Source organism: Acromyrmex echinatior, chromosome 15 (assembly GCF_024713525.1).
Source record: "Acromyrmex echinatior isolate Ae372 chromosome 15, ASM2471352v2, whole genome shotgun sequence".
Lineage (NCBI taxonomy): Eukaryota > Metazoa > Arthropoda > Insecta > Hymenoptera > Formicidae > Acromyrmex > Acromyrmex echinatior.
Genome location: NC_141866.1, coordinates 9602355 through 9621627, shown reverse-complemented (window position 1 = coordinate 9621627; position 19273 = coordinate 9602355). Strand labels below are relative to the sequence as shown.

Genomic DNA, 19273 nt, shown 5'->3' with positions numbered 1-19273 from the left:
CCGCACGATCGTTTCGCACCATCATCGTTTCCGCCGCGTCACAATCCGTGAATCGTGCGACGTTCTTCGACGTATGTGCTCGCGTTTGTTCGCTGCCGACGATGTCACGTAGCGCGGCGTAATTCTTGCCCGAGTTTCTTTACTGGATTCTCTTCGCGGCACATAAAGCGCCGAGGTGAGCGGTAAGTAACACTCGCGTAATATCTGGTTGAGGGCGGTCGAGAAACGTGCGTTGGAAAGGTGGCGGATTCGACGACGGCGAGAGAAATCGATGCGTCATGGCGCCCGATGCCGTTCCCGTAATCCCTCGGATTTTCAACGACCATCTTGTCGAGGAGGAGAAATCAATATAGCTCGCGTATCTTGCCTACATATATATATATACACACACACGCGCACACACACACACACACATATATATATGTATATAATATATATATATATATATACACACATATACATATACCACGTTGTCTTGGATTAACTGCGACAACACTTTCATATGTAGTCGATATACCCGAGGAGCATGCTTACCTCGACATAAAGTTGGATAATAAAAAGTTTCGCTGATGGCGTGGTCGCTTTGTTTCCGGAGAGCGTGATGACGCACCAAAAATGCCTGCGACCTTCCAATAGTTCCACACAAATACCGCCAGACGTTTACTCGACTGTGCATGCGGTAATAAATAGAGACATGTGAGATGGGTAACTTTTAAGAAATTTGCTGGACTACGGTTCGTTTAGCGGACACTACGTTGCCTTGGTCATTGGATGTCATGCGCTCAAAAGAGTTTTTTTATGCATGAGAGAACGGTTAGAGATGCCTCCATGTAACAATGTGCCGATATGCCTGTGTCTTTATTTTTTGTTGGACACATAACATAATGGGCATACTTGAATGTTCTCACCGTTGCGATCGAAAGACACGAATAATTCAAACGCGACGATTTTCATAGTCTTGCAGATTAGGTTCGTCTCTTTGCTGAGCAAGAATGGAATCAATGGATGCGCGTCTAGTAGCGCAAGCGTTGAACTACCATGGTCAGCAGTTGCAGAAAGTATGGGAAGGAGAACGCAACGAAAATGAGCTAGTCATGCTCAATCTCAAGGATCCTAGTTTTGAAATCTATCAACAACGACAAAAAACTCTGAGGTATATGTCGACCACACATTTGAAATTATCTAGACGGAGACGCACTATCTGGAATTTGTTGTCATTCTTTTGTTAAAATTATACTTTACAGCTTTGGAGATAGAGGCAAACGTCTAAAGCTTCAACAGTTTCTCACTAAAAAAGCTGATGACCTGTATGATAAAGCAAACTTGGAGAAATCTTCAGACAGTAACAAGCCAGAGCTGGCAGATGAAGGTAATAATTTTTCAATGTCATATATTTATATATATATATATATTTTTCCATTTAAATGCAATGTACCTAATATCGCACAATGTCGTGTAATGTCCACGTATCATGTTTCAGAATTTTATGCTACAGTGCCTGCACTTGATACTTTTGTCACTATGGAGAAGTCCCAGCGTATCCGTAATTTTTTGGAGGTAAATGATATACGAATTAGGAAACGAATGCATTAATTTCTAAGTAATCTTGTGGCAATTCTAATTTTGATATTGCTTACTTAATTTATAGAGTTTAGTAATTGGGGATGTGATATTCGCACAAGTAATGGGTAAAAGCGCCGCAGGTCTTCTTCTGAAGGTGCTTTGTAACTGCAGTGACTGTCCTAGAGTTGTTACTGAATTAGGAGTTAAGGTATGTCAACATGTCAACTTAAAAATATTGCTTTTTAGTGATTTATGTATTATGTTTAATGTATTTCAAATCTAAAATGTCGATTAAACCTACTTGGAAATGGTTCAGTCGTTATTGTGTATATACGTGAAAGAATAATTTTTCGAGTATTTGCAATTAGCCAACTTATATTTAGATACATTGCTGTGTCTTGATTTTATTTGTATTTAATAATTTTTGTATGTTGTGTTTATTAGGCACTAATACTAAATACGGCCACTGTGCCGGCGGTGGACAAGAAAGGTGTTACAAGAGGCTACATGGCAAATGATCTCGTCTGCGTCGTAGTCAGTGAAGTTAACGTTGAAGCCGAACGAGTTGTTGCAGTTATGAACGTACCTGCCCGGGAAGGGCAAGCACCACACCCATCTATGGGACTTATCCATTCCGATGATCTTCCAGAAGCCTACAAGTAAGTTAACACAATAAACTGACTACATGTAATTGCAAGTCTACCGAATCCATAATATGCTTCACTAACTCTTGTAAGTTGACTCTATGTATCTCCAGGGGATGTTCTATTCACATGATAAACAATGAGAGCATTTTGTGATGTCACTTTTGTTCGTTATGTATTACTGTATGTAAGAGTATTTGCACTCTGAAATAGAATTTTTTTTTTAATTAATCGTGATTGAAATTGAAGTGAGTGAAATTAAATGTGGTACATTTAGATGTAAAGTCCATACTGATTTTTTTCTTTTAATTGTATATTCTATATCACAATAGATTATATTATTACATATATAATTTGTCATGTTTTGTTCGTTTCAGTTTGTCTTTGATTTTTTCTTTTTTTTTTTTTTTTTAATAAATAAATTGAAGGTAAGAATAATATGGCATGGTGAAAAAAGAAGGGCGAACTTTTTAACAGAAGCACTGATACTAACAAAATTAGGTGAATTAGTTTTGATTCCTCTTACACATTTTTATGAATTTAGGTGCCAGACACTCTATGTAACGTAAAAAGTTGATAGTCAGTATGATGATGAATTTCTAATGTGATACAAATGAATTCAAACCTTGAGCATTGGTTGACATGGCTCTATTGCGCACATATTCTCTCTACGTTTGTGATATATTACTCTCAAAGCACCAGCCAAACTATGGCGCAAATGACTTTTGAGGTTGAATTTCCAGTATGAGACATAGAGCCTTGAGCGGTCAAAATGAATGCAACAGACGGTAGGTATAACACTGATTTAAAGTTGTTTGGTCTCTTATAAAGATATCAAGTATATATATATATATATATCTATATATCTATATGTGTGTTATTGTATTTTTTTAAAATGTATACTAATATAATCTTTTTCGCAAATCGTGTATCGTAGCAAGAGGTATCCATATTTTCATGTTCGATTGTAATTTTCGTTGTTGAAGGTAAGGTGGAATAGATTTATAATCTATAGAGGAAATATTATGAGATTTGAAGCAGAGACCAAACAACTCGAGTCTTAATCGCCCAAAAACCTTTTTACTTTTAATCCTCAAAAGAATCGCGCCTTATCATAATAATGCCTTAATGTTTAAACTTACAGCTTATATTGACAAATAAAAAAAAGTGATGTCATATTGATAATTGACATCACAAAATGCAAACAGACGAAACTTCTACATCTTAAAAAATTTTTTTGGTCCGCCTTGGAAGATAATATATCAGGCGTGGCTCCCAACCTATCCTAGGGTTATGCAATTTATTTTATCGCACCAAAAAAACTTGTAAAAACCGAAACCACACCATCGATTGATGATAGGCCGTGTGCTTTTATGTTGAGAAAAAAAAATCCTCTGATTACAAAATACTAGAAATATGCGTCTTAACGGTGAAAGGTGAGAGACGAGTTTACATAATACTGAGGTTGCGTTATCAATGTAAATTTATAACATTGAGATTATATTTGTTAATAAAAAAAGGAATCTTACCTTCTGCACCGTATCCCATTTTCGGACCCCTGCTGCTTCTTAACGGTATAAACGTAGATTTTGAACGATTCTAATACCAAAAGTTGTATAATATTTTAATGCAATCAAGAAGAATCGAATTAGTATTTAAAGCACTTTTGGCATTAGTATTGTATCATTGATTAATACATGCAGATCGAAGTGAAAAATCACCATTGTGCAGGAATAAATGAATAATTATACTTTATTATATGTGTATGTGGGAAGACTACAGCAAATAATGCACACAAGTATGCATGTGCTTACACAGCAGAAAAGTATATGGAATACGACAAGATGTCGAAGAGCAGGCGCACACGAATTGCTAAATGGGCGATGTTTTTTATGGACAGGATCAATAAGGACTCGGTTGTCATGATTATCAAGTCTTTAGTTTTACCGTTAACGAAGTAGCTTTGGTTTCCTCTTTGGCAAAGGTCATCATCATGTTTGCAATATTTAATAATTATTTTTTTCTGTGGTGTAGGAAAGCGATCGACAACAAAGGTCAGAGTTATGAAACGCTGTTGGAGAATAGTACTGGCTTCAACAATCCAAACAACATAAAATATCTGTGTGACTTAATCGGTCTTGGACAAGGAAATCATTCCAATATGGTTGGATTGAGGTAAACATTTATATATTTACAGCCAAAAATTTATATATTTAAATAAACACATACACACTACACACATCTACATATGTATGAGATATCTGCCTGGGACGAATAAAATGCTCCGAGATATACACACACACACACACATACATACATACATACATACATACATACATACATACATACATACATACATACATACATACATACATACATACATACATACATACATACATACATACATACATACATACATACATACATACATACATACATACATACATACATATACCAAATGGGACATTTTATTCGTTCAGGTGGATATCCCAGAAACTAATAGCGTATTTGATTTACTGACTCGACTCCGAGTCAACGGTCTGTTCTTTTTAACTTTCTTGTATAGTTTAGCTCTTCTTTTGCAACTAAATTGAACAGAGTAGAACCTACTAATTCTGGCAACCTAACCTAAATCCCCTCACCTCTCACTCTGCTTATCCCCCACCATGGATTCAATGCTTCTCCTCTATTCGTGGCTGTGCACCAGCGACGCGGCGTATTATTTCGTATAGCGGTTCAGCGCGGTTTTTCATCGAAAGATAGATACGTGTACCGAGAAAGAGATACAAGTAAAAGAAGTCATATTTGTGACTTATTTTATTTTCGTTTGGAATCTTTGAGTCTAAGAATTATATTTGTATACTTGCATACTTGTTTGCGACGGCTCTGAACGCGCATGGCGGAAAGACTAGAAGGTAGCCTTGAAGGGGGTAATATTGAGAGGGATCTGCTTACCGTTGAAATCTTGGTAGGGACACGATCACGTGACTATTTGGAAGGCTCTGGAACAGACTATTGACTCGAAATCGTATTGAAACAATAAATTGAATACAGGAAAAAGTTTTATATAAAAGGTGTTTTCTTGGGGAAAAAAAAGTGAAAATAACAGATTTTGTATATAGAGCATTACTATGGTCAATTCAAGATCAACATGAGTTTTTTTTTTTTAAATAGGAATCACTATTTTTTATTGCATATTCTTGTAGCTGAAGTCGAGTCATTTTCAACTTATATAAAATTTTTTTCTGTATTATCTCTCTTAGTTTCTGAGATCGCCTAGAGCGATTCAAATGTTGCACTCTGTACATACACTCATTTATTGATAGACAAACTCAGTTACTTTATAAGTCAGTTTCATTTGACGCTCATAACGTTCGTGATCATCATTGATCCTTGTTTGATATTTAACAAACAATAAGGATGAAATTATTCTAAAAGCGTTATGAGCGTCAAATAAAATACAGGCTATATTATTATATTCCTGATTACGTTTATTTATTGATATGTAGAGAAAGATTTCCACCAAATGAATACGCTACTGAATTGCGACAAGCACAAGCAAGCAAGTGGGCATTCCGAAGTGTCGCTGAGGGAATAGATCATTTCAAAGCCGGTCGTCATTCCGAAGCTTTCCAGTGTCTCAATAAAGCACTCACTGTTGATCCTCGCAACGTTGAGGGTTTGGTCGCTCGAGGAGCATTGTAAGTTTCTGACTGAAGATTACAATATACACGCATTTAGTTATGTTAATATATGCACAAACGTATTTAATATACTATGTATTACAGATATGCAAATAGTGGAAGTTTCAAGAAAGCGATCGACGACTTTGAGACAGCCTTAAAATTAAATCAGACACATGCGAATGCTCGTAAATATATGGCGGAAACACTGGTTGCTCTAGGACGCAGTTATGAAGATGAGAAAAAATACGAAGATGCTCAAAAAGCATATGAAAATTGTTTGGCGATTGCGCCATATCATGAGGAAGCGCGAAATTCTATTGAATATATAAAATCTAAGACTCTCACGTCGTCACTGAATCCTCTGGATACCTTTAAGAACTTCGACACTGAGAATGACGTTGCAGAAAATAAAAAAGATAAAAAGAAACGCAAAAAGGAGAGAAAATCTAGATCAAAGAAAAGACAAAGATGGAGTTCCAGTTCAAGCTCTTCATCCACCGGATCTTCGACTTCTTCCAGTTCAGATTCGAGCAGCTCATCGTCGTCAGGAAGCTCACGATCGGCATCTCGATCACCAAATCGTAAACGCAAACATAAGAAAGATCATCGCAGTTCGCTTTCGCCACTTAGCAAGCGAATGGCTCAGTATAATAATCCTCCTGCTGCAGCTGCCACTACTCACGATACTATCGCACCGGCCTCTTACACCACAAATGCGCGCGAGAAAATGGATGACTACGAAATTAAAGTACGCAAGTTTCTCGAGCAAACCAAGGACGATTCTGATTATGAAGATAAGGCAAGTATAAATTTATGAGTTTGTTTATTTGCATATTTCAAAGTTTGTAACATAAATATTAATGCAAGATGTTATATTTTTATTACGAACAGGTAAGAAAATTCTTAGAAGAGACAGCAAGATGGAAGAGAGAAAGGGAAAAGGAAAAGAAACACTCTGAAAGCGAAAAAATGAAGAAGAAAAAGAAGAAGGAAAAGAAGGGGAAAGATAAAGAAAAGGAGGACAAGAAGAGTCGTAAGAAGAAGAAGAAGGAAGAACGGAAAAAGCGTAAAAACAAGGACAAGCTCGAACGAGATTTAGAAGCATTGAGAAAATCATCTTTGCCGGATTTGGAACAGTTAGAATCCAAGCTTAGTGCTTATTATGCGAAAGTTGAGAAAGACTGTGCGGCGCTTAAAAGGTTGGAATCATTGTTAGAATTTTGTCGTAATAATGAATTTAATATTTTTTTTATTACCTTCCAGTTTGATTTCAACTCGTGTTGTATAATTTTTATTTACGCTGTTTTCATATCCTCAGCTATCGCAAATGAATGGAAATCACGCGATCGTCAGACATCGTATTCTACTTATGTTTTTATATTTACTAGGTATGTAGCACAGTATAATGACATAACTTCCCCTCTTAGCAACGCGGAGAAGCTCGCTGAAAGTTCACGCAAGGAGGAGGAGCTGCGTAGAGAGAGGGAAAGAGACGAAGCTTCGAAGGCATATCACGAGCGAGAATCCAGGGTACCAATGACTGCGCAACAGAGAAAAGGTATTATATTTATAAAATGTATATTAATGTATATTAAAATATAATGATGTACGATCTCATCATAATTTAAAATGTTTAAAATGTTTGCAGAAGTCCAGAGGAAGCCACTAACAGACATATTTGAACAAGAATCCCAATTGATTCATCCCGAACCGAAACTTCCTACGCTAGACACCGCTGCATTAAATGCTAAATGGAAGGCTGCACAAGCTGCTAGGTAAGTAATTAAAGATATATGCAATATAATTTTACATTAAATATAATATATAATATGAATGATATTGTTTTATATTTTACTGTGCTGCAAATTTACATTTATGCATGATTTCAGACAAAAGGATGTTTCTTCACAAAAATGGCAAGATGTCCAACCAGATAACAAGAAGGTACAATCTAATGTCTTTGTGGATAGCGACGAGGACGATGATAATGAATTGGAAGAAAGAATACAACGTGCGGCTCTTGAGAAATCTTTGAATATACGAAAGCAAATGCAACGCGAACTTGCTGAGAAAAGAGCACCGCCACCGCAACCTACACCGACACCACCACCACCGCTGCCAAAAGAGCCTCCAATGCCAAAGCAAGCGCCCGTCAAGTATCCTACACCGCAACCGCAGAACAAATTCCAATCGTACAAGGATTCTACTATATCTGTGTCACAAACTACACCGACCAAATTTGCTTCTACCAACAATTTGGGCGGCAAATTCCAACCGATTGGTCAAAATAGCGGAACTGGACATCCACCGGAACCACCGCGTCCTCCGCCAACGGCAAAGACTCAAGCCAAAGGTCCAAGAACCGATTCCGACAGTGAGACTGAGCGTCAGCATCGACAAACTCCGAAGAAACGCGAATCGAGCAGCAGAGGCGGCATGAGTAAACGTATGAGTAGGGATCGTCCAGGAAAACGTTCGCGTAGTCGATCTCGCAGTGCCTCTAGTTCCGGATCGTCTAGATCTCGATCACCAAGACGCAGTCGCTCACGTTCATATTCGAATCGACGATCTGGCAGTTATGAGAGAAAGTATAGCAGATCTCCTTCAGGTACATACAGTAGATCGCGATCACGATCGAGATCTAGGTCATACACCAGAAGTCGTAGCCGTAGTAGGTCGGGTGATCGGGGTTACTATCGCAAGAGGCAATTCCGACCATACAACAATCGCGGCACATATTACAAGCCACGTTTCCAAGGTTTCAACAATCCGAATCATCGTGGTGGTGGCAACAATTTCCAAAATCGAAATCGCTTCTACAACAATCAACACAATAATCGTTTCGGTAATCGTCGCGGTGGTTTTAATAATCGCGGTGGTCGAGGCGGTCGCGGTAATCGTGGTGGTAGATTCTTTCATAATAAACAAGGCTTCCGTGATTTTCGCGACAGACGGGACTTCAGGGACCGTCGTGCTTCGTCCCGTGATCGATATAGCGATCGCAGCTATTCACCCGATCCGATGAGGAAGGTCGACGAAGCGAAGGAGAAGATCAACAAGATGCTCGAAGGAGGCGACGACATTGAACATCAACAGAGTGGTAGCGGTGGCACAACCGTGCCACCTAACAAGAGACAAGCTGGGCCCTTGAGCGAAGGAGAAGAGAGGGACGATGACGACTATGAGAGGTGGGGAGAGGGAGAGGGGGGCGATGCAGCTAGTACCAAGGTTGGTTAGACTTCAGGTTTCAACCTACGAAATGATAATCTCATCTTTACGATGATGATGATAACCTGATTGATGATAAAAACGAGGAATAACAGATGAAGAAAATAATGATGATGATCAGCCACGAGAGAACACGCCACGAGCCAACTAACTCTCGTTTGTTGCCAGACTGACGGAGTCAAACCTGTCGATGATAACCTGGAAGGCAAGGAGTACTTCATTGAGCGCATGAAACAGCGAAGCAAGAACGTTTTAATGCAGAGAGCCATTGCTGCTAAGATTTGGTAGTTAGGATCTGTTACCGCCACCATCGCTGCTTCTCTGTGATATAGTCGCTTTCGTTCCATCGCCCGTACTCTGGCTAATCGACCGATTGACCGATGAGGCACGTCAAGACACTTGTAGTTTTGTAGTGCCAATCTCTTCTATTATTCACATATAAATATTTGTAATGTCAAAATTTCTATTTTTTTTTTATGTAATCTTATTTTTTTCCAGTGATTTAAAATTAATCTGATTTAAGATGATCAATTGAATTTAAATAGCAGTTGTTTCAACTATACGTAATAACTACTATAATGATTCACTCGTTAAATTTTGTTGACACTTTAGAAAATTTGATATTATTTTGAAAGGGAAAATGTCAAATAGGTTATAAATATTTAGTTTAAACATTAGTTAATGCATACATTCTTATATTAGTAAATAATTATAGTTATATTTCAGTTCATCAACATGCAATAAGTACTCATTTAGAGGCTACATATATACAATATAATTGGCAAGTGGCTTTTCATTATCATTTGGATATGTATCTTTTTTTTCCCTTATCAATAATGTACATTTTGGGAAAACATTCAGAACTAGATTGAAACGAATACAAGGGAAAGATGTATTTAAAAAATTCCCCATAAAAGATTAGCAGGTCGTCGCTCATATATTCGAATGCCTAACAGCAATACCTTCATTGTCTTTGATTATCGTAATAATTAAAATAATCCTTGTAATTAAAGACACAAAATCACTAATGTAAACTTCAAGTCGAACATCTTGATAGAACGTTATTGAAAACGGATTAATCATTGCTCCATATTATGATTATATATTTTGAGTTTTCATACGAGCAATTTATTACGGAATAAGATACGTATATATGTTGAATGTAAACGAGTTGGTTGTACAATTGAACACAAATATATAACACTGCAAAAAAAGAAATAGTAAAACTCGACTTTCCAAAAGAACTAGACATACTCCTTCCTATTGAAGTATCTCTATTAAGAATTTATATACTAGTTTAGTGCACGGTATTTTGATATCGGAGCTTATATCAGTAAACGTCTTATCGATAATTGTCGCTATCGTGAATTAGTGATAGTCAATAGCAGGACAATCTTGGAAAGCATAATTCTCATTCATTGACTATTGCTAGTTAGTGACAATTGTCAATAAGACGTGAGAATCCCGCAACAGGTTAGTATACCGCGAGTACTTATTGCCATTTCTACCAATATAGATTAACTTTAGGTATGGTCAAAGTCTCACTAAAAATGTTTTGAAGTATTTGATCCTTCGAATAAAAGAATTTTATTAATTGACCAATCAGAGTATGCTTCACAACATTTATGTAACATCACTTTATGGGACGGTCCACTTGACACTATAAATGCTTCAAAATTTGATTGACCATCGGAAGAAAGAATTTTACTGACCAATCAAAAAATGCTTCAAAGCATTCGTAGCATTAAGTGGATCGTAGCCTTCACCTCAGTCACCTTCGACTTACTCTTAATCCTTTTTTAATTCTTAGAACTGAAAACAGAACAATTAATTAAACTAAAATTAAAATCAAACTACATTGATAGAAAAGGTAGTATGTAAATTGAACCGAGATTAAAGTTAATCTGACTTAGAATCGGGCATTAAAGTTGCCAATGTCTCGCACTATTTTTCGTATATGTCATTGGCTGCGTTACATCGCGTACTTAATTCGCTATAACTCAAATTCGATCTAAATTATTTAAGTCCCATGATGTACTAAACACTTGGTAGATTATCCGATCTAGCTTTAGTATCTACTATATTTCTCTGCGATATTCGTTCGTAAGTTGCAAATACAAACAGAATGAATAAATAAGCGAATCTTCAGCACATCCGTTTTGTTTGAAGAGATACAGCAATATAGAAAAATGGGAGAGACTCTGCCCTGCCCGAGGAACTGCATTTCGGGCTGCGTCTGCAAGAACGACTACGTGCTGCATGATCTCGATGTGTGCATCAAGAAAAAAAACCGATTGTTTCGAATGCGACATTAAGTTTCCGAGAGAGAAAAAGAAGCTCTGATAAGTCATTCGGTGAACATAAGGAATGGAGCAGATTAGCGTAGCGATTCACCAATAAAGTATATAATCGTGCATATAAAATCCTGTATATAGTAATAATCGCATTCAATAATTATATAATACACAAGTGATTTTAAAGATGCTCCTCTAAAAGATTCCGAAATTTGCGAATCAAAATACCACAACAAATAAGTTATCAAAAAGAATAAATATTTGTTATTTTTCTTTTCGAACAGTTATTTTTGGAATATAAAGATCAATCATAGATTGTGATTAAACGGCTGCCTGTCTGAGTGTTTTCATCGGTAAATGTTAATGATCGCACTTGGCGATTCACGGACAGACGTCGTTTAACGGTAATCTATAATTGATCACTTTGAAAGTTCATATCTCGAAAACTAATGTTCGAAATGAAAAACAATATAATACTTTTTTATTTTTTTCAAGAATTTATTTGCTGTGGTATTTTGATTCGCTAATTTCAGAAGATTGTATACATAATCAAACATATTCAACAAAAATAAATTATAATATTGTTGATATCCAGAAATAAAAATGATTACCAAGAGAATGCCGTGGTATAATTTAAATTGGATAAATTATGCATTCCTCAAACGTGTTTGCGCGTGTTGTGTCGACGCGACGATGCACCTGCGTATGCACGCATTCCGTGCAATAAACGACGGCTTCCATTTATTACTCACTTACTCGGACTTGCTGACGTAAAAAGGAGCGTGCAAGTGTAAGTTTCATCGTATAGAGTCATTGAAATTCCATTTCAAATCCGTCGAAGTCTTGAAATCGCCCGAAGGCTCCTTCGATCCGTCTCCGCTCCAATCGTGTATTCAATTCGTCCCGTCTTTCTATACGTAACAATACAATTTCAAAGAATTAGTCGCGATGTTTAAATTCAAGGGGCAACGTATCGGAAACTGCAAAATCGTTTATCGTTTTTCTCGAGACGGACGTCGCGGCACGCGACGCGCTCATCGGAGGGGAAAGACGTCCTCTCGCGTCGAGGGAACGGAATTCCATCGCGATGCAACGCTTCGTAAAATCCCACGTTGCTCCTAACTCGCTCCTGACTCGAGTCGACTCCTCGGGATGGGATCCGGTGTCGGTGGCATCGAGCTGCATCGAGTAACCACGCGCACGCACACAGAGTAACCTTCGCATAGCGCCAGCCTTCGTATAGCGAGTTCGTAGTGTTCATATCACGCGTGGCGACTCACACGCACGTGGGTGCGCGCGGTCGTTGCTGTTTAGTCCACCCCGATCCAGCGGTCCGGGTTCCCCCCCCCCCTCTCCCCCGTCTTTCCTTCCCCCTCTCGCCATCGCTCGCTCTTTCTCTCTTTTTCTTCGAGCTCTGTCGGCTCTGACTTCCTCCCGTGCAAGCGAACCAGCCTCGGTCGGCCTCGGCCGTCCTTGCCCCTTATGCTAGGCAACACGTCTGTTACCGCATCTACTAGCTGGCGCGAAAACATCAACTCGTTCAAACCAACGGATTAGAAAGGCCCGTACACAAGCCAGGCCCCGATAGTGATGGGCCCGATCCGATTCACCGTCTATTCGCCGCTATCGAGCAATCGATGAACTTTATAAGGGCAGAGAAGAATGCGTAATAAAATTCTCGATTTTTATAGGGAGTCGAGCTCGACGAGATATGGGCCGAACAGGAATTTATGGCACGTTTTTTTTTTTTGTTAGCACTTTGAAATACGGACACTGTCAGGAATGGCGATTAGGGTCATTGCAGGAGTGCCTGAATTACGACCTCATTTCAGATAGAATGAGATTGCGGGTGGAGAGAAATATTTGAGATAAATATATCGCGTGGCTGCGTTCTTTCGAGGATCGCCAAAAAGTATTTAAGGGCACAAATAAAATTAACATCTATTAAGAATGCGAATATGTTCGTCCCGTACATAACACACCAAGTTAAGAGGCAGTTAAAATGATTTTGACGTCATAAAAGTCAACATGGTTTATGATTACAACATTTGATTATTTATTTGTATATACGTTAAAAATTTAAATAGAATTATTTTAACTTTTTTGTTCACTTTTGTGTGTTCTTTGGGCGTTTCCAGACACGAGGTTCGTATGATCTTTGCTGTTGGATCTCTTTCGACTCTTGCGAATCAAGACTTGCTGGAAAATTCTCAGACGAGAGGTTGTAACCGGTAATCTCGTGTAAATCTGCCACAACAATGTGTCTCGCGTGTTTGTATTTACGCGCAGTATCTCTACGTCAATTGTAAGTTTCGCGCAAAGTATGTGATTTCAAGCCCGAGTGTCCAGCTCATTTGTCACAGGAATTTACAGATCTTTTTTTATTAATGTAAATTAACTTTAATTTCAATTTAATTTACTTTTATCTTTTTCTAATTCTTAAAAAAAAACCTGGATAACGTTGCATAAGATATCTAAAAGATGACTAAGGCTGGGTTGCTTCACCTTTCGATAAACTTCAGCTCATTGTCTTACTCTTTTACTCTATTATACTCTTATTGTTTTACTCTTTTGTTTATCCAATAGGTAAATTATCACATAATTTATCCGAAGATGGAACAACCGGCTTTAAAAGATGTATGTTATCTAGAAAGTAAGTTGAGAAAGTAAGTAAACTGAGATTAAAGTTAATCTACATTAATAGAATAGAAATGAACAAAAGAGCCAAAAGAGTGGATATAACTCAAAATACAACGCAACCGTTGCGTTGTAGACAATTAGCTTCTTAGACAACAAAAAGTTTAAAATTGAGACACAAAGCGTTTGTAAAATGGAGAAGAATATACGATAAACAGCGTATCGCCCGATGGCAGCGTCGTTAATGGAAAACAATTAAAATTGTGTCGTATCTACATGCGCAGTTATACATGTATTGTCATTGACTTTACATCAACGACGCAATAGTCGGCCGACATTGTCTATCGTGCTCTTGTCTTAAAGAACGTCTTTTGACGTACCTATATCCTAATTTTAGACTTTTTGTGGGAGAACATAAAAGGATCCGAAGAGGAAGAACAAGAAAGTAAAAATAATATCATATTAATTAAGTTATCTAAAAAAACGACATAAATTCGGTCAATAATCGATCAATATATGACATCGAACTGACATTATTTCGACTAATTTGACTCTCTCGTTCTTCTTGGGATGTCTTTTCATCTTTTAGGTGAAATATTTCCCTCCCAAAAATATTTAATAAGAGCTTTCCGCATATTGCGCATGATGTATCGTTTTATCCTTGTTTAACACTTGGCGAAGAATAAGAGTAAAAAGATAGTCATCATGCATAAAAGGAAACGCATCGAAAACATCTTTTAAACATCTTTAAGACATATTTTACATTTCGATATTGATCTTCGACTGTGAGTCAAATAGGTAATGAAGAATCAGGGTTGATCCCATCGCTAGAGCCATCCCGCCTCTCTCCCCGCGACCGTTCGCGCGTAGGAGGGAAAGTTACCGGGAATTTCTCCCTCCCGACCTCTCTCTCCCCTGAGACACCAACGACGGAAGCTGCAACCTCGACGATCGGCGCCCGGTCACGAAAACGAACGGACGGGACAAAGCAGACGCGCGTGCTTTTTGTATAGCCGTTAAGCGTGTACGTTCGACGCGCGCCGGAAGAGTCGGCAGGAAATGTCCGCGAACACGATTCTAGCCACGTTCACGGACAGCCCGTCGATTCTCTTCACAAGTTCGGGGCCCGAATCGAATCGAACGGAGGCGAGGCGTCCGTCTGGTCCGTCATCCGTCTCGCCATCGTGGCTGATCCTCCGCTCCTCGATCTCGAGAAACGGAATTCCGAGGAATATTCCGGATGCAACGGAGGAATAGTTTATTGATCATTCCGCATCGGATATCCTCGACGTTCCCGACAGAATCATAATGATTTCATAACGAAGAATTTGATGTTTCTGGAAAATTTGTGTTGAGAAATTAATATCTTAGGTATTTGCGGTTGAAATTTGCCACCGGAATCTACGTCGAGCCGCCGTATTCGAATTCTTTCTTTGTATCGATATTTTTATTCGTGAAACGAAATATCGCTCCTTTATTTCAGAAGAGACATCGAAAAAAATATCAAGTTTAAGAAAAAGGGAACTATTTTTTTATAGCTCCACAGAAATTATTAACTAATTAAATAATATCAGAAAAAAGAAGATATTCTTAGTATAATCAAATGTTGTTCTGTCATTTTGATTTCACGACTCTTGAAAAACCTTTCTTGAATTGTGTGACGTTTTGATTTCTTTTATTAAATCAAGTTCATTTATTTTGATGTAGATGTAGAGTAATGTTTGCTTAACTCATATACGTGTGGGGGAGGGGATCCAAATTTAATGTATCATTACACGTATACATGCAACGTCCTTCCACAGTTTAACGATAATTTAATAATTGATTACAAAAATGAGTCCTGCCCGAAGAACTGTCAGAAGTACAGCGTATCTATATATATTTTACTATATTTTGTGACTGGACAACTCCGCGCGGATCGCGAGGACGTTAAAGCGATGGGGTGAAGGCATTTGGCCCAATCATACTCGATCGTGCGATTTCCCGATAGCCAATCCTCGCGATTTAGGGAGCCCGCGCATCGGTTACTATTTCGATGGAATTTTCCTATTGCGACCTGTTGCGACAAGTTCGTGCGAGAATTTCTCGAACATTTTTTTTAGAACGACAACCAAATGCGTGTTTATAACGCAAATATGCCTACCCATGGTATAATAATTCGAAAATCACGTTTTTCAAATCATCATTTTTTTATTAATTGTATCACTTTTGAAATAAGGGAGCGATATACATATATAATTTATTAAAGTAATATGTTTATTAAAATAACTCGCAGGTACGAAAAATAATGCTACATAAAAAGTCGATCGTACACAAAGATAAAGGCTGATAGAAAGAAAAGTATATTTTATACACGTATAATTCTTATATACAAAATACGTTATTGTATCGTTTGTTTCCGCGTCTATTATTGTCAACGAGATTTCGAACGTCGTTGAAACTCTCATATGGTTTAGGATTTTATGAGATTCCTTTTCGCGTTATCCCTATTTATTACCTTTGCGTTTTGTGAGATCAAACTGCGTCGCGCCGAGAGTTGCGCGTATCGCAAGATTATCGGCGGGATACACATCGGCAATATCAGTATGCAAAAACTCGGGAAGATCCAAGAAATACCGGGTACGAAAAGAAACGGCGACGCAACTTGCGTTAACCTGCCGGGAGAGGAAGACTCTGCGCGAGATGAGTTATGGTCCAATTAAATCTCTGCGTCCGACATTCACCGTCTCTCTTCCTCCCTCTCTCTCTCACTGATAAACATTAACTGACTAATGTCTACATTTAATATACTGACGGTGGTATCTTGTAACGAAACTTAGCACGCCCCAGTAACGTCATTAGAAATATTACTTCCTTGTCGACACGCCACGAGCTCGAAATAGTTTCCTTCCCGCACGTGCATTAAACACAGTTAAATGCAGGGTTGAAGTTAATTATCTCGTGTTGCGCCAATGTTAACAGTCAACGTTAATGGGCTCGGATATCCGTAATGTCGCTACGATGGTTGCAAAACAAAAATCTAGTTTTAATCATTAAGAAAAAAAGAACGAGTTTATTCTAATTTATTTCAAAGATCATTTCTTTTCTGTGTAGGCTGATAAAACTTGAAGATGATTGCTTTAATGATTATTCAGTTATTTCTCCAATCAGATGAACAAAATCCTTTTTAATTTCCAATAAATAATGATATTTAATAGAACTCTTGAAATTCAAATAATAGAAATTTATAAGGGCAAATAAGAACAATAAATAGTCGCCAAAAATGAACAATGTAAAATATATTTACAGCTTAGTTACATCCATTATAAGACGATGTTTCGGATATTTCGGTCTACTCAAGCCATCATCGATAATCAGTAATAATTGATTCTTAAGTTAAGATTGCGCCATATGTGTGTAAAAATTGGTCAAAAAAATAGAAAGATAATGTCTATCTCTTTCTATTTAATTATTTAAAATCCCTTTTTCCGAGAAACGTTTGAAGATTTTAAACTAAGGTTATTTTTTTCCGACAGTTGCGGCTATTAGATATACAAGGCCATACGACGATTCCTCAAAATAGTTCTTTCGGGCCAATCATTTCGTTTTTCGAGCCGCTTCTTTTGTGTCAGGTATCTACTTTCTTGATGTTCTAACTCATTTGATTGTTCTTCGGATCACATTGAGTTTTGACTTGCAGTCCAATTGTAAATACCAATTACTTTCATAGTTCAAATTGATTTGTTAAATATTTCGAATAAATTTCAATTTTAATCATTTTTAATTTTAAAATGAAAATTATTTATCATACAACGTTAATATTATACTGTGAGAAGCAGAGAAATAATAAAATCGACGGAATAGGTTGAAGAAAAGAAATTAAATATTTATTTAAGTCTGTTTTGCATTTTCTACCTGCGTGTTGACATTTTTAACGATCTTAAGTTTACTAATCTTTCGTATTTTTATACGCCTTTAACGATATATAATATTTTTATATACTAACTTTAAAATTAATAAATACAAAAGTAAAAAATAATAATAGTTGTACTTGACCTTTTCACTGAAAAGGAGCCAAATTCAAAATCTTGAAATGTTTGCAGTTAACTTTGTTGACAAATACATTTTAATTGTTTGCGAATTATATTTTATCTACTTGTAAATATATTCTTTACGTATTAATTACCGCGAGCTCTTATAATTTATTTATATTTAAAAAATAAAAGACCGCTTTTTCTATTTCTTGGCGTAGTAAACTGCTCCTTTGAGGCGTTCTCGACGCCGACTCTGTACTTAAGCAAAATAATCTTAAAGCAGAAAAACGAGAATGTTTGTAGACAGTCGAGTTGTATATTTTTCTTCTTCTTGCATCGGCAAATTTTGCTGCGTGCGTCAGATGCCAATGCTAGAAAACTTGCATGAACGCATTCGGGACGATAGACCACGATGTGCGATGAATCACCTGCGTCGTTGTCGTCGTCACCGCCTCTTGGAATCTTTCCGGATGTATAAGATGAAAGGAAGACTCGAGGAGCGAGACGTAAGAACGAAAGAGTAGGACGTCGCATTTTTTAATCGTTATGAACGCGATATTGCGACACGTTGCGATTGGCCAACGAAATACGAACGGCAACTGCCGATATCTGCATCATCTACCGACACATAATACATATACATATGTTACTGCAGCATTCTTTCGCTTTTTCCTTGTTCGTTGTGGCATGACCTATATATACACGCGCGTGCAGTTTACCGAATGCGAACGTGTATAAAGTGTGACGAATGTGTATACACGAGGTCATAAGTGCCTTAACGCATAAAATTGCACATACAACACGCGTACTTCCCGTCTAAATGTTCGCGCATCGTGTGCGTGATTGTCGGTTGTTCAAAATATTTTATTGCGTTATTACTATTTATATTACTATTTTATTGCTACATTATATTATTAACTCTTCGTCGGCTGTGAAAAATTTTGCATTTGCAGTCAGCAACCTACTGATCTTTGGGTCTTTGAACTTTAATACAGATTTTTATATTATTCCGGATTATATAAAAATCTCTGAAAAAAAATTGTGCATACTTTTGAAACTTCTAACGAGTTTTTACTATCATAGAGGTTGGATTATATATTTCATTTATTTTTTTTACAGATTTAATTAATTTATGTGTTAGAATTTATAATCAAAATATCGACTCTTCAAAATACAACTTGATCAAGTTAATTCTCTCTAGTATATTA

General features: G+C 37.3%; 1 protein-coding gene across 7 annotated transcripts; it reads left to right on the top strand.

Moving 5' to 3' along the window:
• Nucleotides 1–28: 28 nt before the first annotated feature.
• Nucleotides 29–10347, top strand: LOC105145635 (uncharacterized). 7 transcript variants are annotated; one of them, XM_087413757.1, is made up of 14 exons: nt 29–182; nt 957–1153; nt 1245–1369; nt 1481–1557; nt 1649–1771; nt 2008–2222; nt 4242–4382; nt 5717–5908; nt 5996–6692; nt 6785–7029; nt 7321–7451; nt 7542–7668; nt 7783–9121; nt 9290–10347. In XM_087413757.1, exons 2-14 carry the CDS (start codon nt 993–995, stop codon nt 9407–9409), a joined length of 3693 nt encoding a protein of 1230 aa, XP_087269883.1. In that variant the 5' UTR covers nt 29–182; nt 957–992; the 3' UTR covers nt 9410–10347. The 7 variants fall into 7 exon arrangements, with proteins under 7 accessions (XP_087269883.1, XP_087269882.1, XP_087269881.1 ...); XM_087413756.1 differs by having other exon boundaries at nt 7282–7451; XM_087413755.1 differs by having other exon boundaries at nt 6785–7092.
• The last annotated feature ends 8926 nt before the right edge of the window (nt 10348–19273 follow it).

Excerpts from the sequence above, each read along its gene's own strand:
- LOC105145635 (XM_011055325.2), top strand. The coding sequence starts at position 993 with ATGGAATCAATGGATGCGCGTCTAGTAGCGCAAGCGTTGAACTACCAT. Across the intron at positions 6,693-6,784 it reads ATTCTGATTATGAAGATAAG|GTAAGAAAATTCTTAGAAGA; the intron begins GCAAGTATAAAT and ends TATTACGAACAG. Across the intron at positions 7,669-7,782 it reads AAGGCTGCACAAGCTGCTAG|ACAAAAGGATGTTTCTTCAC; the intron begins GTAAGTAATTAA and ends GCATGATTTCAG.